General features: G+C 44.1%; 1 protein-coding gene across 1 annotated transcript in view; it reads left to right on the forward strand.

Moving 5' to 3' along the window:
* Nucleotides 1–24,346, forward strand: part of SV2C (synaptic vesicle glycoprotein 2C) — a 224,518-nt gene that overhangs the window by 186,423 nt on the left and 13,749 nt on the right. Inside the window, exons 9-11 of the mRNA XM_014594370.3 lie at nucleotides 1,717–1,850; nucleotides 6,159–6,362; nucleotides 7,087–7,246. Of these exons, the coding sequence (XP_014449856.1) occupies nucleotides 1,717–1,850; nucleotides 6,159–6,362; nucleotides 7,087–7,246 (498 nt within the window). The remainder of the gene's footprint in view (nucleotides 1–1,716; nucleotides 1,851–6,158; nucleotides 6,363–7,086; nucleotides 7,247–24,346) is intronic.

Consider the following 24,346-nt stretch of genomic DNA (forward strand, 5'->3'; position numbering starts at 1 on the left):
AATGTGTGTAAAAACATTGAAGCTCCCAAGTCTATCTAGAATCTATGAAATATGCAAGCTTTGTGAAGTTTGAAGGCTGATGAGCTTATGCTCCTGGAGGGATCAAACAATTTCCTCTCTTTTCAACTCTTCTGGGTTTTTTCCCATAAGAAGGTTTACTGTATATAGTTTTTCTTTTCTCCTTGCTCACTCAGCAATTCTAATTTAAAAATGTAACAAAAAATAGTCAGCTTTCTAACCAGCACTGTCTGCTTGGATTTGATTTCCAAGAACCTAGAGCATTACTGATGCAGTGTTTGGGTTTTTTTGGTGGTGGGGGAATCTGGGAGAGGTCATCATCAGTCTAGTTCCTCTATTCTCTTTGTTCCGTTTTAGTTTAGGAAACTTTAAGTAGGCAAGCGGGATGAGGTTGTGTGAAATGATAATGGATGGCCACTGACCTCCAGTCTGAAATTAGTCACAAAGTAGAAAAGATACAGTAGCTAACCATTTAATAGGCTGAAGGCTTCATTTGCCTGTCTGATACTAGCAGAGAATTCATTAGCTAATAATTTTACCTGTGACAATTGGAATAAAACATTGTACTTCCTTTCCTGATAAAAAGTGATTTTAATCATTTTATCTGTGAGAGCTTAATACTTGCTATATTTTTTTTATCAGCCATAGAGTAAACTTGTAATTCTACTCCCAATTCCATCTAAAGTAGAATGCTTTTTGAGTTTAAGTATGAAGCCATTCTGGTGTAAGTCATGGGAAATTTGTTCAGGTAGTATAGCAGAAAGTGTTAGACCAATCATGGTGAAATAAGCTGTATTGGCAAAACCCCAGTTTTGCTAACATAACTGAATCTGCATTAGGGCTTTATGTCAAAACAGCTATGTCAGTCATAGATAATATGTTATTGCACTTCTGGCTGGCAAAGAATTCTGTTGTACATATGGCCTACAAATGTTAAACATAATTATTCTTGGGAGAGAATACTATTTAATAGACAATGGTACCCAAAAGCCTATATTAATTAAATGACATTCACTAAGGAGTGGGAAGAACATAAAAAGAACCGTTAAGTAGAAAGATGCAATTTTAGAACTGTATGAAGAAAAATACTTGTGTATAATTACTGGGCATACTAATTGCTGTTGCCAGGTCATTGTCTAACTGGATGATGATGGTGATTATATCAGTCCAATGCTATGCTCACATTAAAAATGTTGGCAAAAGATGTTCCGAACATGTAGGCCCAAATGCTTTTGAGCCTAACTCTGAAGAGAGGGTCAAAAGCATTCAGCTGCAGAAGTAAAGGTTCTTTAAAAATCTATTGGAATCTCCATTGTTTGTTTGTTCCAAGAGACCAGATTTCTGGAGACTAGCTCAAAATTTACAAAAACTGCGAGATTCAATTTAAATCTGCTTTAACTAGTCTATTATACTAGTGTTGATCCTGTCATCTTATTAATTAGTAACTAAAGATGATAAAGAAATTACATCCTTTTGTATGTTGAGGAGCTGAGTGGAGATGATATTTTGGGAAATCAACATATTGAAAAATGATGGCATAGCATCAGCTAATCAGCTTCTGACACTGCCTTATCCTTCCAGTAAGGATGGGTGGGGAGTGTGAAGGGCATCAATGTAAGTCCACACAGCTGAATGTGTTGGGTCTCTTTATTCATTATACATGAAGACAGACTAATGGAAATTATTTGTATTGGACAGGTTTACTACAATGACATTTAAATCAGTAACCTTTCAAAATTTCCATTTTGAAAACTGCACATTTGAAGATGTTACTTCAATAAACACGTACTTCAGGAACTGCACTTTTATGTATACCAAGTTCTACAACACAGGTATGCTAAACAAAGAAATCATTATCACTGTCAAATTATATCATCTCATTTCATTTTTTGGTCTCAATACATCAATCTTATTTCTGATAGGCCTTGCCTTTTATAATGTTATATAAGATAAAATAATGGAGCACACCCTTTTTAAAAATGATCACATGCTTACTATCAGTTCAGATAGTGAGCATCTCTTTTGGTTGCAGTAAACAACTTTGTTTCTTTTGGCTGAATGAAAGCTTTATAAATATACATGCCAGAGGTGACTAGCTTCTGTTGGGTGACATACAATGCACTACCATGTTTGAGGGGAGGGAATCTAAGTTCAGAACACATACTTACTTTTTCCTTCTCTCTCCCTGCCTTCCCATCCTCAAGCAGCACCCAAACCAGTACATGCTGGGAATGCTCCAGAGGCTAGGCTTTGGTCTTATTTTCACAGGGGTAAATCCAAAGTAACACCATTTAGTTCAGTTGAATTTAGGGAAAATGCAGTCATAATCTGCCTCAATGGGCTTAACCACTAGCAGCTCTTTTCTGTAGCAGCTCCTATAACCATTACAAGAGGAAATTAGTGGTTTTTCACTAGGATTAGCATCCAACTGGCTTTGCTAGAGATAAGGTCTTCCTGACAGAACAAGGAGCAATGGTCTTAAGTTGCAGCAAGGGAAGTTTAGGTTAGATATTAGGAAAAACTTTCTCACTAGGAGGGTCATAAAGCACTGGAACAGATAACCCAGAGAAGTTATGGACTCTTCATCTTTGGTGGTTTTTAAGACCCAGCTAGACAAAGCTTTGGTTGGGATGATATAGTTGGAGGTAGTCCTGCTTTGAGGAGCGGGTTGGACTAGATGATCTCCTGAGGTCCCTTCCAACCCTAATTTTCTATGATTCTATGGCTCAATACCCTATGGCTGATAGGAGCAAGAGAAACAAGTGAAGGAAAATGTATGGAATGTTGGTCAGGAGAGAACTTTGGAGGACACTAGGGGGCTAACAAATTATCTGCACTTAATAATCTATAGGGATCTGGGTTTTCCGTTTCCCATGGAAAAATGGATATTTTCCCTTTTACCTGAGAAAAATGTGGATTTCTCATTTTAACAGAAATATGCAGATTTTCCACATGTACAAAGAGCTCTCTGCAGTCTGGCAGAGTTGCAGCCTGCAAGGGGCTGGGGGGAGTAGAAGGAGGGCAGTCAGGCAGGGGGCTCCATGTGCACACATAAATATTAGGGGTGTGCGAAGCAGGCCCTATTTGATTCAGATTTGGATTCAGCCCAAATCAGGGACATTGATTCGATTCATTAATTCAGATCACTGTTCCTGATTCAATTTGGCCGAATCTGAAGATTTGATGCTGATTTAGAGAATCAGCAATTCAGACATAGATACAGCTTTAAATGTTTTTTCTACATACCTTGAGGTACCAGAGTGGCTCATGAACGCTGCGATGCTGGGGCGCATGGAGTGTCCCACAGGAGTGTGGGGGAGCCCTCCATGTGCTTGGTGGCAAAGTTGAAAGTGGACCAGAAGTACTTCCGGTCCACTTCCAGGTCCACTGGGGAGCATGCGGGGGAGGGCTGCCCCTCCCAACCACTTCCCCCGGCTCAGCAATCAGTTGCAGGGGGAGCCCAGGTGCTCCCCCCAGACCCAGGAGGCACCAGTCCCTGAGCCAGAGGGAGCATGGGGGGATCCCCTGCACAGTCCTCGGTGGATGCGGGGACCAGTACTTCTGGTCCACTTCCGGGTCTGCTGCTGAGTGCACTGGGGAGCCCCCCGCACTCCTGTGGGACACACCATCTGCCCAAGCATTGCAGTGTTGACGAGCCACTTGCTACCTAGAGATATGCAGAAAAAACATTTAAAGCTGTGTCTATGTCCAAATCACCAAATCTTTCCAAATCACTCTGAATTGATTTGGAGGGTTCTGATTTGATTCAGAGAGATTCAAGGATCTCCTGATTCAATTCGGATTTGGAGATTCGGCCACCGAATCAGGCCAAATCTCCACCAAATCGAATCAGGGACTGAAGCTTCACACAGCCCCAGTAAACATGGCCATCAGGCAGCCTAGAGAGCATCTCCTGCAGGTAAGTCTTGGGGGGAGGGGATTGAGGCCCCCATAGGGAGGGAGGGAGTTGGGCAGGGCCATGGCTGGGGCTGAGGCTGCTGTCTAGCTGGGGCAGTGCATGGGGGTTGGGGCCTGAGACCAGAATGCACTGCTGCAGGGCCACGGCAAGGAGTAGGATGGGTCTGCAGGGGGCGGGATGGAGGCTGGCTCCCTGCTGCTCCACACACTCTGGCAAGAAGCAGAGGGGACATGTGCCCCTGAGAACTGTGTGCGGGGTGGGGTTAGATGCAGGCTGCCCACTGAAGGCTTGGCTCCCTGCCCAGCTGCCCTCCTCCAGGGCATCCACAGCCCAGCGGGTAGGACCTAGCATGGCAGGGTAGAGCAGTGGTGGGCAGGGAAGCTCCTTGCTGCTGCAATCCCTGTCCTGCTACGGTGAAATGCCCCCTGCCCATTTGTCAGCAGCAAGGGGTTATGGCATAGAGTTGTGCTCCTCACTGCTGCCGGGTGGGCAAGGGGTGCTTTGCCAGGGTAGTGCAGAGCTTGCAGCAGTAAGGAGCAAGGAGCTTCCCCACCCTGCCCAGCTCTGCCCTGCTGTGCCAGGTCCCACTTGGGCCACAGAGGCCCCAAGGGGATGACAGCAAAGTGTGGAGCCCAAGCCCGCAACAGGCAGCCTGCACCTGCCCCACCATGGGCTCTGCCCCAGCCATGCTGCCCATGGGGATGGGGGAGCCAGGTTCCGCGCTCTCCTCCAGGAGCTGCCATCTCCTGTGGGAGGCAGCTGGGAGTTGGGCGCTGCTGCTGGGGGCTGCAGACCCGGGTCCATGGCCCCATAGCCCTGGCAGCTGGGGGCCCCCTCTGGCAGGGCTGGGGGGCAGGGGGGCTGTGGGTGGTGGGCAAGGGGCACCAGAAGGACCAGGGGGCTGTGGGTGGGGAGTGAGGGGCACTGACAGGGGTGGGGGGGCTGTGGGTAGGGAGTGATGGGCACCAGCATAGGGCCAGAGGGCTGTTGTTGGGGAGTGAGGGGCACCAGCAGGGTGGGGGCCTCTGGCTGGGAAGTGAGGGGTCTGGATCCGTGTCCTGGTGAGTGAAGGGGGCAGGGGGAGCTCTGATTTTCCATGATAAAAAAACCCAAATCAAACACCAAAATGTATAGGTATTTAGAATGTATTTTATTATAATGACTGAGGCACTGGTAGGTTTCCAAATTGCTTTTAAAATGTAAATATATCAATACAACATTGATTCAACTGATACCTGTAGACATAGTGGTGTTTCATTTTAATTGCAGATTTTGGAGTTCTTAATCAGAGAATTTGCAAGTTTTTTATCACAGAAAACCAGGATCCCTGGTAATCTGTCCACTTCCTGGTTCAAAACCTAGCAAATGAAAATGCAGCTCCATCATTGTATTGGTTTACCCTGGCCTCGAATGGTAGCTCTTGAAATAAATGGCAATGGGGGTGGACCGTAAACTGGAGCAGACACTAGTGCTCTGGGTTCTTTTTAGTTCCATTAAAAAAGAAAAAATAATACTTAGGCTGAGTCTGCAGAGCTTCCAATTAGCAAAACCTTGTTTTATTTCCATTCAGATTCCAGAGCAGACACACTCAGAATTCTAAACTGCTACTTTTGCAGAGTAAAACTGCCCAATAAATGTTTTGCTTCCAAAATAAAATATCTTGCCTGGGTTTTCAATTTGCTATCACCACAACCCCCCCACAACATGATTGGCAGTCTCTACTCAAGTGAGACCCAGGTCTGGAATAACAGGTCTGTTCCTGAGCTAGACTGAGAGACATGGATGATGCTAAGCAGTAGAAGCTTGTAATTTGTCCATCTGTCCATCTACAGTATCCATGATACCAGGCCCCAGTCCAGTCCAGTACATATGAAACTTGAAGCCCATTGTTATGTGGCATGTTGCATGAAGGCCTCTTTTCCTTATTTTCAGAGCTCTGCATTTACCACAAGGGTGTGTGTGTGTGTGTGTGTGTGTGTGTGTGTGTGTGTGTGTGTGTGTGTGTGTGTGTGTGTGTGTGTGTGTGTGTGTGTAAAAGAAAAAGAAAAAGAAAAACGTAACTGGCACTAACTTGCCCTCACCATTATATACAAAGCAAACCAGTATCAATGCTCCTATTTTTCATGGAGGTTGTCTAAGATTGTAATGTTTTATGTCACATACTTGTCATGGTATGAGTTAGCTGAGACTGTATTAGCTGTTGTTCTCCTTGTTTCCACAGATTTTGAGGAATATAAATTTATTGACAGTAAATTTGTGAACTGTTCATTTGATCGCAACAATACGGGATGTCAGATTGCCTTTGATGATGACTACAGTGCCTATTGGATTTACTTTGTTAATTTCCTGGGAACTTTGGCAGTGTTACCAGGGAACATTGTGTCTGCTCTTCTCATGGACAGAATTGGGCGTTTAACAATGCTAGGTATGGGATGTGCATTAAAATGGGGAGGAAAAGAAATAGAACAAACCGAAAGCAATGTAGACAAAAAAAGTTTTCTCTTTGAGGCTTTGCAATTTACAAAGGTAAGAAGAAATCCATGACATGGGTATTTCATTAATATATACTTCGAGGGGCCTTTTACAAATCCAGACATTGGAATGTGTCAGAATGAAAATGAGGTAAGTATTTAATTATTCAGCACTTGCACTGGATTTTCAAAAATGATTGCCATTGGCCTCTCCCCACCCCCATTAGGAGGAAATGGAACTGTGCTCAAGTGGCTGGCGTAGCATCCCTGGCAGACATTAGCAAATGCTATTTATAGCAGGCCATAAGCTCATTTCCATTTGCAAACTACAGGGGAGATTGAAAATTGGGTATCTCCTATGAACCATCTCTGATGACCAATTTTATGTTCATTTACTTAAATAGCTACATACTTTATCATGTTCATTTTCGATGAGTAATGCCATATATATAGTCCTGCTTAATCAGCCTTGTTCAGTAATAGAGCATATAAATTAGTGTTGTGTAATGACTAGCAAAGTGGACCATAGTGCTGCCAAAAAAAGTTGGTTCCATTTTAGAGTGTAAGCTATTTAGTCTTCTTGGTGTGTAAATGCCATTGCTATGCAAAACAAGCAAGGCTGGCACTTTAAAAACATTAACCTGTTTTGTTGTTTTTTTGTATCTGCCCTACATACAGGTGGATCTATGGTTCTCTCTGGAATTAGCTGTTTTTTCCTTTGGTTTGGTACCAGTGAATCTATGATGATAGGTATGTTGTGTCTCTACAATGGTCTCACCATCTCAGCATGGAACTCCCTGGATGTCATTACTGTGGAACTGTATCCTACAGACAGAAGGTACATCCAAATGTATCTGTACTAGTGTTGTTGTCTCCAAAAATGTATGTTCAAATGCTGCACTCATTCAAACCACTGTTCATCAATAGTAATTCTGCTGACTTTAGTGAACTGATTCTGGATTTACCCTAGTATAACTAAGGTCAGAATTTGATCCAAAATATTAAAACAAGTGTATTTGTTTTTGAGGTTGAAATAATGTGGATGCTGTAATAGAATCACTGACTCTGGGATTTGATAGCATCTTTTGGAAAGGTTAATGCATACTGATGTATGCACAAGCTGTTTAATCAGTCCTGGGAGGATTTGTACACAAGGTCAGCAGGTGTTTATATGATCTCTTCATTAATCAGGTACAAAGAAGTCTCCCTAGCACTGCTCCTCACCTTTCCATGATCTTGAAGAAAGTCCCACAGTACTTGATTCCTGCAAGCATTGCTGTTAAAAGATATTTCTCATTTAGCTCTGGGATATGGAGCAATATAGACCATGTATCTTATGTAAATGAAGAGACGAGAAGGACAAGAACTTAATGTATTGTAATTTAGTAAACTCAAAATTAAGGTAAAAAAACCCATAAGGACATTTTTTCTAACATCACATTGCTAGACTTCACATAATGGGGGCGTCAGAAGTTTCAAATACAAAAAATAAAAATACCCAGAAACTTATAAGTAACTGATTCTATACTTGTTCTTCCAAGATTTGGAGGATGACTATGCACCTAGGTATTTGGCTGGCAGTTTTACTATTCATTAGGAGAAAAAAGATTATATATCATTCACTTTTTTTCTTTTCTTGAGCAAAAAAAATCTTTAAAACTACCAATATTTTCTTTTTTTTCCACGGTTCATCTCCTTTGTGGTGGCTCTCTCAAGATAACTATACTGTACTGTTTATGAATCCAGAGCACTCTATTTTTATACTACTGTGTTTTTATTATACCTCATGGATGTGCTTTACTGGTAATAGTTACCCCACCAGCCAAGTTTTATGGTATAATTACAATAAACCTTCTTTTACAGATAGCTATTTTCTTGACATTTCTGAATGTAATAGGGGTAAATATTTTATTAAAGCCAAATAGTGAAAAATAACTATGGTAAAACTCATTAATTTTAGTGGAAGAAAAAAACCATCATTCTTGTTAGTAGTAATAAAAAGAAACAGAACTGCACTGGTAATTCTTCCATCCCACTTCTTTTAAATTTTAGCATAACTAGTAGGGTGTTTACATTGCGTTTATATTGTAATACTTGCTTTATAGTAGTTTCTGCTCATACCATACCTATGGAAAAGGGTTTCCTAGTTTTCCCATTACAGTAATTTACACACATGCACATACGTGCTGATAGACTAATAGCTGCCTAGAATTCCACCACAAAAGTATACTTTCAGATGAAATTTCTCAACAAGGGCTCAATCCAAGAAAAAAATCGTTTTATAGTCTACATATAAAAAGGCTGGTGGGTAGAAATTGCATTTATAAAGCTATTGCTGATGTATGCTACTGAGCAGATACTCACAAGAATGCCTTTGTCAGCCCTACCTATTGATATCAGTAGCATCTGTTTGCTGGCCCCTGGCAAACATGAAGTTAAAGTCACAGTGGGATCTGAGGCATGATCCCCATAATCGCGCTTCCTGCAATGACACACATCCATGGCAGGAGGCGTGATAGTGGGACTGAGCATTACATCCCATCACGCCGTATTGCCAGTGTTGGGGGAACCTGGGATCCTGATCCCGGGTTCCCCTGCACCAGCAAGTAGCAAGATCCCACAGCAGGGAGTCCCAGCAGTTGATCTGCAGCTCCCAGATGTGGGGGCTCATGGTGTACCTCTTCAGCTGATCATGGTGTACCAGATCAGATGACTGGGCTCTCAGCCACAGGAGCATGGTGGAACCCTTTGTCTCCAGCTGAAGCCCTGTGGCTGGGAGTCCCAATCTGCCATTGTTCCCAGCCAAGAGGCATATTGGAGTCAAAGACTCTGATGTATCCCTGTGGCTGGGAGTGGCAGCTTACTGCAGCTCCCAGCCTTGAGGGCCCATTGGAGCCCTTGATTCCAATGCGGCCCCTGTGGCTAGTAGCAGCAGTCACTGATAGGCACTCCAAGCACTTTATTTAAGACCATATTGGCTCTGTAACAATCGGGTAGACCACATACATTTTTAAAAGAATCAGTGTACATGCTATACAGTGACACATTCCATTTTTCTTCTTCACGATGGGACTAGAGGTAAGGTTTTGTGGTGCACTAACTGTAGTTACAAATTTCAACATGTTGGGATTTCTTTGAAGTTTATTCATAATTGTGAATTTACAGCATTTTCTAGTGCGTGGGTTCAGGATAATTTATAACATCCTTATAATGCAGTGCAGTGTAAACTATGGATAAGTACTCTTAACCTTGCCTTCATCTTCCCACAATCTTTGTCATAGATACATTGTAAAATCTTATCAGATTTGTTTGGCTGCAAAAACAAATGAGACTGTCAGGAATTTGAAGTAGGAGATATGACTGTATCAAGAAGTTTTCAGATATATTAAAAAATCTAATTAGCAAACTGAAGTTTCTGTTCTAGATGATAAACGGCAGTAGCTCTAACAGTACTGTGTTCCTCTTTACTGCCTTAAACACAGACTTTGAAATACAGCAGTGATGTTTAGCTGTAGAATAGTCTTCATTAATCCAATTTATAACAATGTAAAAAAGGAAATCAATAAATGTAACTTTTTGAGTGTCAGCTTTAAAGCCCTGCACTATTCTGGGCTGTTGTTCAGCCAGAAGATGGGGTCTAAAAAGCTGTTGGTTAGTCTCAATCTATGTTAAGATCTGGCCCAAGGCATTCTACATTTGAAGCCTTTTTTCTTCCACTCTTCTTAGAAATATAGTTACTTGAACTCTCAAGCGCTTCCCAGCTCAAGCAAAAAGAAAAGTACTGCCTCCAGATTTTCTATTCAATCTGGAAAATCTTCCTTGATCTGTTGAAATCTTGGGCAAAATTCAAAGTGGCTCTTTGGGTGCCTAAATTGGACTTGGCAAGAGCGTAGGCACCTCGGTTCCAAAGACCTTGTGCGACCTTGTGCCAGCTGCCACAAAACTCATTATGCACTTGAGTTCATTAGGCACTGCTATATTGGATGGCATAGTTCCCTAGGTATCTACAACATGGCTACTGCATGTGCTCAGAAATGATTTGGGTAAACCACTGAGGTGCATCATGGCACCTAACAACCAAATCACAATTGAGTTTAGGCAGATTGTACATGGGAGGCACTTAAATTCTACCTATGTCCCTAAAGAGGCAACACTGATAGAAAAGGAAATACAGTGTTTAACTTATACTGACAGCACTGAATTCAGCTCAGCAGTAGAGCCTGATCAACAGCCACCCTCCTCCCAGGAGAACAGCCACCCTCAACAGCCACCCTCTTCCCAGGAGAACAGCCACCCTCAACAGCCACCTTCTTCCCAGGAGAATGCCCTAACTATAAAATAGATGTAGCGGGGGTACTCTCCACTTCTTTGTTCAGCCTTCCTGTTCATCTGCATTATGGTGGTCCATATATATGTTTCTGTATTATTGTTACAAAAGAACTCCTGCCTCATTCAGGCATTGGATACTGCATTCAGTATATTTCTTTATTACCTTCATCATGAAGTGTGAGACTTCTGCATTATTTGCTGTACACCACCCCAATCCTGCACTAAGTACAGAATTGTTACAGAAATTTCTACCAAGCTTTTCTTCAGTGCTGTTAATATGGTTTCATATTTCTTCACAAACATCATTTAAACATCTTTACAGCACATGGGGAACTAAAGCACAGAGATTAAACTAATACTGTCAAGCGTCCACCAATTTTAGACACCAAATTTGAGGATCTACTTTTTCAGAGCAGTTAACATTTAAAGCAGTTTATGTGTTCAAAGTGAACTTTGGTTGCAGTTTTGACTTCTCAGCACTTCTAAAAATCTGAACTTGGACACCCAGAAAACAAGGAACATGCAAAAACAGACCAAGTGTGAAAAACTGATCTAAGTGACTCAACCAGTATCATATAGATAGAAGCTTGATGACTGAATCGAGGATAATATGAGCCATAAAACCATTCCCTCTCCGTTTCTCAGCCTCATTCACAACTTCTTCAACAAGTGAGACAAAGGTCCATCATACCCCCATCTTCTTCACAACCCAGTGCTGATTCTTCCCCAAAGTACAATGCATTCACAGTCATATAAGGAAAAATGGCATGTAATAAGGTAATTAAAGATTGCTTCAAAATGGACATACATTGGAATAAGAACTAGTCATTTCTTTGTGCTTCCTTCAGATTAAATCAGGGAGCCCAACTACTAACTGCACTATGGCTACCAGACATCTAGATTTTGGTCTTGGCCTAACAATCTAGAATGCAAGGTGTGCTATAAAATAAAATTGGTATACCCTGCTTTTTTCAAATACATTTGGGAAAAAAGTGCAAAGAGTTTGGTCATAAATGAAAAATGACAGATTCCTACTGCTCAGTCAGAACTTAGTGAGTCCTGGGAACTCCCCAAGAATCTTACACATTATCCATAGGATATTTTAAGCCCTATTTTTTATTGTTGTGGCTGTCAGAAGAGAAATTTCCTATTCCTCTTAGTCATAACTTTGCAACTATCAATTCACAATAAACTTCCTGACATTTATTTTCAACTACCATCCTGTGGATATGGTTCGCCTGTACTCTGCTAAGACTCAGTTTGGCCTTTTTTATTACACAGGTTTCTCTCCTCCTCCCTCTCTTTGCCAGTGGTGGATCAGCCCTCAAAGTAGGTAGATTATTTCCTCATGGGGTCAAACGAAAATAATTAACTCCTTAACTACTAAGATTATGATTCCTTAGAAAATCATACTAAAGTCTGCTCAGTAGTGCAAAAGTATTCCACATCTACCACTAGAGTATCAGTGGCCTTACAAAATTATCAAACTACGTGACTGATCTAAATGCATAGTAGACTTTTCTCCTCTTCCCTCATTCATAGCAGTTAGAATTACTTCAAATGGTTCTTTTACCCCTTTTAACCTTCCAGTTATATTATTGTATTTGTACTCTCCTCTGTTCTCTCTCCCCCACCCCCCCCAGCAAAACAGGCAACTGTCATTTTTCAATATATTTACCTGGATAAAGCCCTCTAAAGTAAAGCAGGCTAAGACCTGGGATTTCTAGTTCTCAGGGAAAAAATTCTCCTCCAGATTTTATTAGGTGCAATGAAAACCAAGGAGTGAAACCAAAATTTTTCAAAATTTCCAGGAAACTTAAAGGGTGCAGACAGAAGTGCAGCTCCCAGCTGTAACTCAGAACAATTTCTGCAAAGTGTTCTTCTGAGTTACAGTGTTACCCCAGACCAAACAGAAGTTCAGTGTTGGTTCCAGGGGGGAGGGGAATCCAGCTGCGGGCTGGGAGCCTGCAGCCAGGTTCCCATAGCAATGCCCAGGGCTCTCTGCTAGTGCTTGCTGTTTTCAGAATGGGAGGGGGGAAAGGCAGCAGAAGGAGCTCATTCTTGGGGCTCCCCAGATGTTGCTGAAGGGTGGGGTGGGTAAATTGGACTCTCCCACCTCAGGTGTATTGGGGGCTCCAGTACACCTGCCCCACACTCCAGGTGGGGGAGCTAAAAAAACTAAGACTGAACTCCCTACGCTCCCTTTCTCCCCTCCCATTCTGAAAACAGCGACAGGCTGGGAGCTCCACAGACACAAGTTAGAAAAGATGTACATTTTGAAATGTCTTTACCTGATACCTCATGCAATGAGGGATTGATTTTCACCAGATTGGTGATTTTTGAAGCTGTCTGCAGCCATGCACTTGTGTTTGGTCAAAGCCAGATCAGGCGAAAATTGTCACTTCTGTCTCTACCCAAAGCTGTTCAGTGAAAGGGAAGGTCTTAATTTTTCACTGCTAATTCCAGTGAGAAATCTGAAAGAGCGTCAGTTTCACTGAACAGCTTCCAGGGGTTCCCATGATCTCCAGCTCCAAGGCACAGCCTATCAGTTGTTTTTGTCCCTGGGCAGACAATCCCAAATCTTCCAGCTGCCTAGCTTCAGGGCAGGTTCATCTGCAGATTGCTCCAATGCAGGGACTCTACACCTTCCAGCATCTGTTAACTCATGAACACACAGGATTCTTCTAAACCTTGCCCTTGATTCAGCAAAAAACCCTGTCAAATCCAAAATATTTGAGCTTAATGAACTGGAATATTTCAAGGAAACTTTGTTTCACTGGAATATTTCCAAACAGCTCAACTCTCAAGTGTTTCTATGCAGCGTTTATTTTTAGTCCACTGTTGTATGTTTTGTTTCAGATGTGATCTCAGAAGGATTCATATGTAATATAATACAGATCATTCCCATCTGTTCCCTTGAATTTGTTGTGTCCAGCAGATGATGTCACATAAATTCAGCTGAAATATTTTTTTCAAGGATTATGAAATAAAAGCACCTAAGTTTTATTAACTCATTGAATCTAACACTTAAGGTATTTGTCAGTGTATCCTTCCTCACTCCTCAGCATTAGCAAGTCAAAGTGTAAGAATATAGGATAACTTTGACTGTAGCTTCGTTTCATAGTTTCATAGCTATTAGGGTTGGAAGGGACCTATTAGATCATCGAGTCCGACCCCCTGCCCTGGGCATGAAAGAGCGCTGGTTAGATGACCCCAGCCAGGTGTCTGTCCAATCTCCTTTTGAATATCTCCAAGGAAGGGGACAGCACCACCTCCCTTGGAAGCCTATTCCATATTTTGGCAACCCACACTGTGAAGAACTTTTTCCTGATGTCCAGCCTGAATTTGCTCTCTTTAACTTGTGTCCATTCTTTCTAGTTACCCTGACTGTCGCCCTGGTAAACATTGTATCCCCCACTTCCTGCTGACTCCCCTGATGAGTTTGTAGGCAGCCACAAGATCACCTCTCAGCCTCCTCTTGTGGAGGCTAAAGAGGTTCAGGTCTCCCAATTGGTCCACATAGGGTTTTCTCTGTAGGCCTTTAACCAGATGAGTGGCCCTCCTCTGAACCCTTTCCAGGTTATCCACATCCCTCCTGAAGTGCGGTGACCAAAACTGGATGCAGTACTCCAGCTGTGGCCTCACCAATGCCACGTAGAGGGGAAGTATCACCTCCCTAGACCTGTTTGTGATGTACCTACTTATGCAAGAAAGTACAGTTAGCTTTACTTATTACCTCATCACACTGGTGACTCACGTTCATTTTGGAGTCGATTATGACTCGGAGGTCCCTTTCCGTGGTTGTGCTGCTTAGAATGGTCCCTCCCAGACTGTAGGAGTAGGAGTACTGATGATTCTTCCTCCCCAGGTGCAACACATGATACTTATACTTGTTAAACTGCATCCTATTCTGTTCTGCCCACCTCCCCAGCCTGTCCAAATCCACTTGGATTTGCTCCCTGCCCTCTAGTGTGTTTACCTCCACCCATAGTTTTGTGTCATCAGCAAACTTGGAGAGGGTGCTCATCCAAGTCACTAATGAAAATATTGAATAGTACCAGTTCCAGGACAGAGCCTTGGGGGACTCCGCTGCCTACATGTCTCCAGGTAAAAGCCTACCTGTCTACCACCACTCTCTGGGTGTGTCCCATAAGCCACTTTTCCACCCACCAGACTGTGTAATAATCTACACTACAGTTTTTTAGTTTATCTATAAGAATTGGGTGTGACACTGTGTCAAAGGCCTTTTTAAAGTCTAGGTAAACAACATCTACCTCTGTTCCCTCATCCAAGCATTTTGTGATCCAGTCGTAAAATGAAACTAGGCTGGTTCATAGATTCATAGATGTTAGGGTCGGAAGGGACCTCAATAGATCATCGAGTCCAATCCCCTGCATAAGCAGGAAAGAGTGCTGGGTCTAGATGACCCCAGCTAGATGCTTATCCAACCTCCTCTTGAAGACCCCCAGGGTAGGGGAGAGCACCACCTCCCTTGGGAGCCCGTTCCAGACCTTGGCCACTCTAACTGTGAAGAAGTTCTTCCTAATGTCCAGCCTAAATCTGCTCTCTGTTAGCTTGTGGCCATTATTTCTTGTAACCCCTGGGGGTGCCTTGGTGAATAAAACCTCACCAATTCCCTTCTGTGCCCCCGTGATGAACTTATAGGCAGCCACAAGGTCGCCTCTCAACCTTCTCTTGCAGAGGCTGAAAAGGTCCAGGTTCTCTATTCTCTCCTCGTAGGGCTTGGCCTGCAAGCCCTTAACCATACAAGTGGCCCTTCTGATTAGGCAGGATCTGCCTGCTATGAACCCATGCTGATTGCCCCTTAGCATTATTTTACCTATAGGCTAACTGGCCTATAGTTACCTGGTTCCTCCTTTCTCCCTTTCTTGAAAATAGGGACCACATTGACCCTTTTCAAATCCTCTGGGACTTGTCCTGAGCACCATGAGTGCTGAAACAGTTGTGCCAGAGGGTCCGCTATGATTCCAGCTAATTCCCTAAGTACCCTAGGGTGAAGATCATCAGGGCCTATTTACTTAAATACATTCAGCCCCTCCAGATCCCCCCTTACTAGGTCTGCATGAACCGCTGGTGGGTTGGTATCTATCCTGGGCTTGTCTAAAGTCCTAATGGGAAGCATATTCGTATTTGTGTCCAGAAACACAGATGCAAAGAATTCATTTAGAATCTCTGCTTTAGCCATCCTATCTGTTACCAGTTGTCCTTGTTCATCCTGAAGTGGTCCTAAGTTATCCTGTACTTTCTTTTTGCTGCCTATGTATTTAAAAAATGACTTTTTGTTATCCTTGACTTTTGTCACCAGCCTAAGCTTCATTTCCGCTTTGGCTCTCCTCACTGCTTCGCTGCAGGCTCAAGCCAAGCAGGAGAACTCCTCCTTGGTGACTGCCCCCTGCTTCCACAGCCTATAAGCCTCTTTTTTCCTCACCAGGCTCTCCTGGATTTCCCTGCTCAGCCAAGAGGGTTTCTTTTCTTTTTTGCCCCCCTTTATGTGGACTGGGATAGTCTTTTTTTGTCTTGAGTTCTTTATTTACACATGTGATGGTGAAATGGTCAATTCTAAGAGATTTATCAGCTCACTATATGATTTTCTATGATGGACCAGTAGCCTGATACAGAAAGGCAAATCTTTTGTTCTAATTATGGATCAAATTTTGCAGTTTTACATTGTAGGCCAATGGTGCCCCAGTTTGGAAGGGAGGGAACTTGGAAATGCTTTGGTTTTGAACATTAGTAGACTGGTCATGGTTCACTTGGGGGGAAAAACCTATTTTTCATAATACCATTCATCATGTTCATCAGGACAGTAATGACAGTGCTTTCTGTATCTTTATGTGAAAATGTAGATGGACCCTGCAGTGGGCCTGGCAAGCAGGTTGGCAAATCCCTGGCTTTTCAGCCAGAGGCCCTGGCAGTGCTGCTGGATTATAAGAGGAAACATTATTTAGGTGCTGTGGCTACAGGAAATGGAGCACTATGGCCAAATGTTATGACTTTAGTAATGTGAGCACCTGACCTCCGTGTGAGCATGCACAGCAACCAGCAAAACCACTCAGACAATCTGCATAATAATCCCTGCATTTTTAGCCTCTTTGGACTCCTGCCATTTTCCATGTAGGACTCTGACTACAGAAAGTCATTTTCCTTTGTCAACGCCACACGCCCCCTGCAGGGGCCAAAGTCCCCTCCTCCCCCCTGCAAGGCCTAGAGCCCCCCCTGCAGGGGCTACAGAGCTCCCTCACACTGCTCCAACCACCACATATGGCCCATAGCTCACCCACAGCAGCAGTGCCATCAGGGCACTCAGAGGCAGGATGGCTTGGCCCCGGCTGCCTGGCACCCAGTGCTGCCTCTACCACACTGCGTGGGTATGGCCCAGTGCAGCGCAACTTCGGGCTTCTCTGGGACACTTGGGCTATCACTTGGGGCCCTGCACCACTTGTGGGGACTGCGTGTCAGGCCAGGCTGGGTTCTGCATGCACGGAACTGACCCAGCCCGATGGCAGGCGGGGCCTGTGCACATAGGATCCAGCCCAGCACAACAAGTGGTCCCCATGAGCAGCACAGGGCTTCAGGTGACGGTCCAAGTGGCCTAGAGCTACCCGAAGGTGTAGGGCACCACACTGAGCCAGGCCAGGCCGGGCCAGTGTGAGTTGGCACAAACAGTGCCGGGTGCCAGACAGCCAGGGCTGAGTTATGCTGCTCCACACCGTGGCATGGCTTTGCCAGGAGGGCCCTGAGTGCCCCGATGGGCTGCTGCTGCAGGGGGGATGGGGCTGTGGGCCATGCAGGGGGCAGGCGGGGGACCCACTCCTCCAGAGCAGCCCCACCCCGCACCCCTACAGCCTCCCCGCTCCAGTCCCCCCCGCCACCTCCAGTCTCTTATTTGCCTGGGACAGCGTGCTCCAGCACTGGGCAAGGGGCAGCCAGAGATGCTCTAGCTGGCTACCAGAGTGTGTCTTTTGGAGGACCTGAGCCTCTGGTTGCCTACTGTCCTGCTTTTTTCCCTTGTATTTTATTTTGATACCTGGATGTCCAGGTATCAAATTTTGAGCACCCGCTGCAAATATGCAGTGCGGGGAACGTTTTTTGTTCCCAGCGTGCCTCTAGCCGCATCTCAAACTGCTTTGAGATGTGGCAAGGGGCACATGCAGGCTCATCTGGTCGTGCCTTTGGAGTGCAAATTGGTATGATGGTATGATTGCTATGACTCTACACTTCTCCATCTCAATCCATACAGGGGGGTTAAATGATGCACCAAGTTTCTTGGATGATTCTGAGAGTCTTGGTACACTTCAGTAACTCCTTGAAACATTACAGCAAGGATTGCAGTGAAGATGGAAGGAAAGTTTGTGCTCTGTTGTGCTTGTGCATTGGGGCAAATATGTTATATAACATATTTTATAGTCCCTCAGGAATGAGCATATGGGTCCAGTGAAGAGTTGTATTCATTTGGGAAGCATTTAGTTAATTTGGGAAACAGTAGCAAAGATGTTCGTATTTTAAACCCAGCGGGCCTGAATTTGTCTTCCCTGAACATCAGAAAATAACTACTTTCTGAGATTTTGATGCACAAAAATTATACATCCAGACCTATAGTATTGAAGTAAATATCCCAAGGTGCTTGAAAGTGGAGGGAGCACCCCTCAAGTAGAGGTAGTGAGAACTAATTTCTTCAAACATTTGACAGCTACTTTGAAAATGTTACTTGCTTGTGGTCCAAATATGAGTTGTGTTCACCATAAAATTATATATGGAGGCAGCTTAATAAGAAAAGATTGAATTTACTATTGGGCTGTTCACTTTGTGTCCTCAAAGCAGTCAAAACAATGAAAAAATGGTCTTATTTTAACAATCTTACCCACCTATCTTTCATGATAATTTGACAGTGTTAATGAGATCAGAAACACACCACCACCTGGTCACAAAAGATTGAGGAGGCCACTTCAATGGGGTTTTTCCTGCTACCTGAATATTTACTATATCAGTTTTGTTCAAATATACGACCAAGTCTTACAAAATTTCTAAATTAAAATGCAAAAACATCTGGGATATATGTACTTGATAACAGTCCCAGGTTATACTCTAGTATAGAACACAGCACGTGAAAATACATGTTCCAGAATGCTCAGGAAATTGCATGCAGGACCCTGTTACAGCTAGCACATAGCATCTGTGAAATGATTTACCTTTACAGGGTAATATAAAAACAGCTATTAGTATTGGTAAAGTATCCTCATATGTTTTGTACCATTGCTTTTCCAAAGATTTTAAACCAGATCTGTGTCTAAATTTGCATTACCATATCTATTTGAATATAAGACAGTGTTTCCACCCAAGCAACATGGGGGGGAAAGCCCCTTGTCTTATATTTGCATACCAAGTGAGGTGGGGTGCCAGCAGCTGCTGTGGCTCTCACTTTGGCCCTGGGCCCAGGTCAGGGCCAGTCTCACAGCAGCCTCTTGCCCTGCCCTCTACTTCACCTCAACAGCTTCTGCCCCCCATTCCTTCTCCCTTACTGTCACATGTAGCTGGGCTCCAGCTCAGCTCAAGCTGGGGTCTCTCCCAGGCAGGGAACACATGGAAACTCTTGTTGGCCCAGCCAATCAGCAGCGGCAATACTGCTGCATTGCCTGCATGGCCAATCAAAAGCAACCAACGCTGCTGCATGACCAAGAGAGATCTGAGCTTCACGTGCTGTGATCAGGGACAGAGCAGCCCAAGCAGTGTCTGACAGGTAGGCGGGGGGGAGGGGAAGAGGCAGAATGTGGGAAGAGTTGTGGGAAGGAAGAGGCAGAGACTGGAGAAGTGGGGGGGCAGAGGGGCAGAGGCTGTGGGGAGCTGTGTGTGGGGAGTGCAGGTGCAAGGGAGGCAGGAAGGCTGCAAGAGGAAGAAGTGAGTGGGGCATAGGGCATGGGAGCCATCTGACCCCCCCTCCCCCCCCCGCCACTGCTTTCCCTGCTGTAATGGGGGGGCAGGGTTCAAGACAACCCTTCAATACTTAGGTTCTATACCTGGAAAATTATAACAAATTTGTAAGTTCTTCATATATAGAATCTAATCATTGTGGGGTCATCTTTGAATATATATGCTGGTTAGCTATTTATTCTTTACAGAAGATTCACAGAAGTTTAGGGCTGGAAGAGATCATCAGGTCCAGCCCTCCCTGCTCTGGGCAGGAGAGACTGCTGGGGTCAAGTGATCCAGAAGTCTCTTTTGAAGATCTCCAGGGTAGGTGCCTGCATCACCCCCACTGGGAGTCTATTCCAGAGTCTGGTCACATGCAAGTGTTAGTTCTGTTAACACTTTGGTTGGTGTTGTGCATATACTCTAACCTGGTGCTGAAAAAAGATTACGTTTTGGTTTTGGTTTTGTCAGCTATTACCAGTAAGATTCATTAACTTTTGGGTAAATGTTGGCTGTAGAGCACCACAGGAAGCTACAGCAATTGCATGTGTCTATGGATATGTACAGACATTCAGGGAGATTAAATCATGTTAAAAGTACCCACCCAATCTAACTTAGTTTACCCACATGTAGGTCTTACACTTAGATCTGTAGTTAGATCAGTCTAAGTGCAAACTGTACAGAAGTTTGAGGCAGGTTAGATCCATCAAAAAATGACTGACCTGATCTAATTTAACCCTCCCTTGGAGGTAGTCTAAGTTAGCTCAGGTTTGGCAAAAATGATTAACTAAAACTTCTGTACACATTCCCAGCACAGCCCTACCACCACTACCAACAGTGCTGCAGCCACCTGCTGGAGCTCACCACTTACCACCGCCACTGCCACCTGCCAGACCTCGCCATGCCCCCCCCAGCCTCTGGGGGCACGCAGCATTCATGCCTACCTGCTCCCACCTCAGTGCCAAGATATTTTTAGACCCCCCCCATCAATCACAGCCCCTCCCTGGGGACCAGCCAGCACCTCCCCCTCAGCCTGCTAAACCACCCAATCCCAGAAGCTGCTCCTGGTGCTGGTTTTACTGGCATTCACTGGTGGTGGTTTACTGGTACTGGTGCTGGGAGCTGATAGAAGTAAATTGGGATGGAGGGAAGGGTGGGCAGCATTGGGGGGGGTTGGTTTGCCAGAGGGGTTGTTCATCTAGGGGTCGAGGGAGTTGGGGGATAAAAATATCCCCTAGTCCTGGGGTGGGGGGCGGAGAGAGCCCCCCAATCCTGCCAACCCCACCATGGAGCCACCAGAAACCCTGATCTACCTGCCCCTCCCCCCCCACCCCAACTTCCATCAAGTCTCCCAGGACTGGTGAATGCTGGTCAAACTGGCCCCAGGAGCAGTTTGCAGGATCAAGGACAGTTCGGCAGCATCTCAGGGAGTGAGGGAGGCTGGGTAGGTCTGGGGAGTTTTTGTGAGATCGGAGACCCTCTAGGGACCCCCAAATACCCTGCCAGTCTCAAGCCCTCCTGCTATCCCCCCCATCCCACCCGCCCCTCCCCTACCCTGATTTACTTTAGATTGGGTGGCCAATTTCAACCCAATGTAACCTCCCCCTAACCTCTGATTAGGACAGGTAAGCCGAAGAATTTTGGGAATACTTTCACTATGATAGTCATCCTCCAATGTGATGCTCCCTGGTTCCTGCTACACTAAAGATACACTTCTTCCAACAGGTCCTTCCTGAACCAGTTGAATTCCTTCAAAAACTACTCTGATGCCTCATTTGGCATCACTGGACTCCCATTTCAAAGTAACCTGTCCTGAAAAATGTATCTTGTTCTTACCATACTCCCAAGAAAAGGCTCTCTGTCTCTCATATGGTAGCTTTTGGCAGCTCTTTATCAACAGTGTTCTCAAGGGCCCCACAGTCCTTTTTTTGTTTGAATCTTCATTTTTCCTAAGGTTTCCCATCCAGGAGTATTTTTATTGTTATCTAAGGCAGTACTGCAAGTGCTTACATGGTGCACGTCTCAGAGGGTATCAGTGGCTTCTCAGGCAACTTTTGTAGGCCTTCTGCAGTCTCTCCAGTTAAACAGTGAGTCTCAGGGCTTTCAAAAGCAACAATCACAGGTCTGCGCTATTCTGTTTTTCATGCAACAAATCTTGTTGCCTCAAAGGTTTTTGCTTCTAGAGCTTTTACGCTCTCTTCCCAATCTTAGTAGTTTCCTTGGCAACAGGTACTACTTAGATACTGCAGTACTAATCAACTTAGGAAGCAAAAGTAAGATTCCTAGATCTTAATGGTTGTTGAAGAGAGACACCCAGGACTCTCCTGGTTACCTTCCAAAACAGGATTTCTTGATAGCTTCTGCTTTCAATCCAAAACACCTGCCTCTCTAATTCTAATTTTTTGACTATGCAGTATGTCAAAAGGTCGCCATGTGTAGCGCAAGAAAATTCATGATTATTTTTAGTAAAGGGAATATTGGTTTGCTAAAGTACGAGTATTTTAAAGGGTTCAAGGGAGTCAGAAAACACAACTGTTGGTTACAGGTGACCTGTGGTAGCATAATATATGCCTAAAATCTAATGTAAAATGATTATTATAATCACACAGCCAGACTGACCAACTTTAAAATTGTCCTGAGGTCACAAAAAGCAGAGAGCTAAAGTTGGAACAATAGAGATCAATTTTTATGATTTTACTTCCTTAAGAAGTGTTCTAAAAGAAGGTGTTTGACTTCAACATTTGAACTGCATCCCCTGCCAGCCCTAGAGAAAGTGTGTATTTAACATATTAACTGATGTCTCTGTTCCTAAAATATATTCTTCAATGAGTTTTTATTTTAATTATTTGGTAAATGTCCTGTTACTTATTTAATTATTATTATATATGGCAGCCTGGGATTCTTTTCCCATTACATAGATAGATTAGCTTTTGTGAGCCCTTTGTTCCTATGGGTTCTTTGTTTATTTGCCTCTCCCAGCACTGACCCTCCTTCCCCTCCCCTCTCCTCCCCCCCTTTCTCTCCCTTCTCCCTTCCGACCTTTTGTATTCCAGTCATTCATCCACTTTATACACTACTCTATGCTTGTCCTTTCACCGCACCTGATGAAGTCATCTTAACTTCATGAATCTTTATTCTTTATCTTATTTAGTTAGCCTATAAAGTACATATCTACCCTGCCTTCTATTTGATTTCAGACTAACAGGGCTAACTACCTTTATTAGGCTGAAACAAAAACATCCCTAAACCTATGAGAAAATGCTGTGGGATAGCAATTGAGACCATGACGAGTCATAGTTGATCATAACAGGTTAAAAGCCAACTAGATCTGAGCAAACTGAGATGGTTTAGGAATACACTGAATGGATTACGTTCTGTCCAGAGCCTTCTTTTTATGCCTGGTTCTTAAGCACAGCAGAACTAGTATGTTTGTGTAGTACAGGTTGTGACATTACATATCAGAATATATGTCTGCATACATGGCATATTACATGGCAGAATATATGTCTGCATTTACAAAGCTAATGGGGGTTGAGACCACTTTCATGTTGTAACCGCCATGCAAGGATTCTTTCTCCTCTGATGCCATAGCATACCCTTATCTGTCACTCAGGAAATCAGACTTGACAATGCCCTTCTCTCCCATTTTTTTTTTTTCAACCTATATTTAAGAACTAAAGATACCTTGCATTTTTTAATAAAAATGCCATATTTGCTTTCATAAATATGCAAAATATGCTTTTTCCCAAAATTGGGCTGTGTGTTTTAAGTAAGGATGTTGGTTTCCACACTTTTTCTTCATTCTGCCTTTCCAAAGCAAAGTGTATCTTATTTGAGGGTGGGGTTATGTGAGAAAATACAAAGAGGCAGAACCCGGAGAGAAGAGGGGTTGTTTGCACTGGCAATGTGTAGGGGGTGCACGTGGGTGCATGTGCACCCCCTGAGAGAAGTGACCCCCCACCCCCAACCCCCCGGCCGCCACCGACACCGCCAGCAGCATCTGCAGGCAGTCACTGATTGCCAGCCCATCAGTGCTCACCTCCCACCTCCAACTATGCTGCAACCACCTGCGGGAGCTCCCCACTCACAGTCACCACACCCCCTTCAGGCTTTTTTCATTTCATGAAAGTCCTTTGTCAGCATATGTCCTGAGAAAACATCCTCCTCCAGACCCCTAATGATAAATGTCTCCAAGCAGAGATAAGGCTCCAGAGACTGCCCTTCCCTATCTTTGAGACTTGAAGGGTTTTGTTCTTCTCAGGACAGTCCATTCAGATTTACCCAATAAACCACCCATGAACCATAAGTCATATTAAAACAAGGTTTAATAAAATCAAAGTGCTTTACAGAACATATCATGAGTTTAACTTCTTAGGAGGTAAGCCAATGAGTCACTCTTGGCTTAGTTACTAAATATTAGTTGGTTCATTCCTTATATTTTTATAAAGCAGTGTCCACTTTGATCTGCTTCTGATAGTTTCCCAGCCAGCAATTCACCTTCCTACCCATTCCTCCGAAGTCTCCTAGATCTCTCTGTGGAGAAATCACGCCCCAGTCTCTCTCTCTGCTGGAAGCAGGCAGCCCCTCCCCATCCGTTTCATTTACCACTGAGCTGTGACCTGGGCTGGAGACATTCCTGAGGGAGGGGGAGCGTGCTCTCCCCTGTGTCCTGTGTAACCCT

This window comes from Alligator mississippiensis, chromosome 3, assembly GCF_030867095.1.
Source record: "Alligator mississippiensis isolate rAllMis1 chromosome 3, rAllMis1, whole genome shotgun sequence".
Classification (NCBI taxonomy): Eukaryota; Metazoa; Chordata; order Crocodylia; family Alligatoridae; genus Alligator; species Alligator mississippiensis.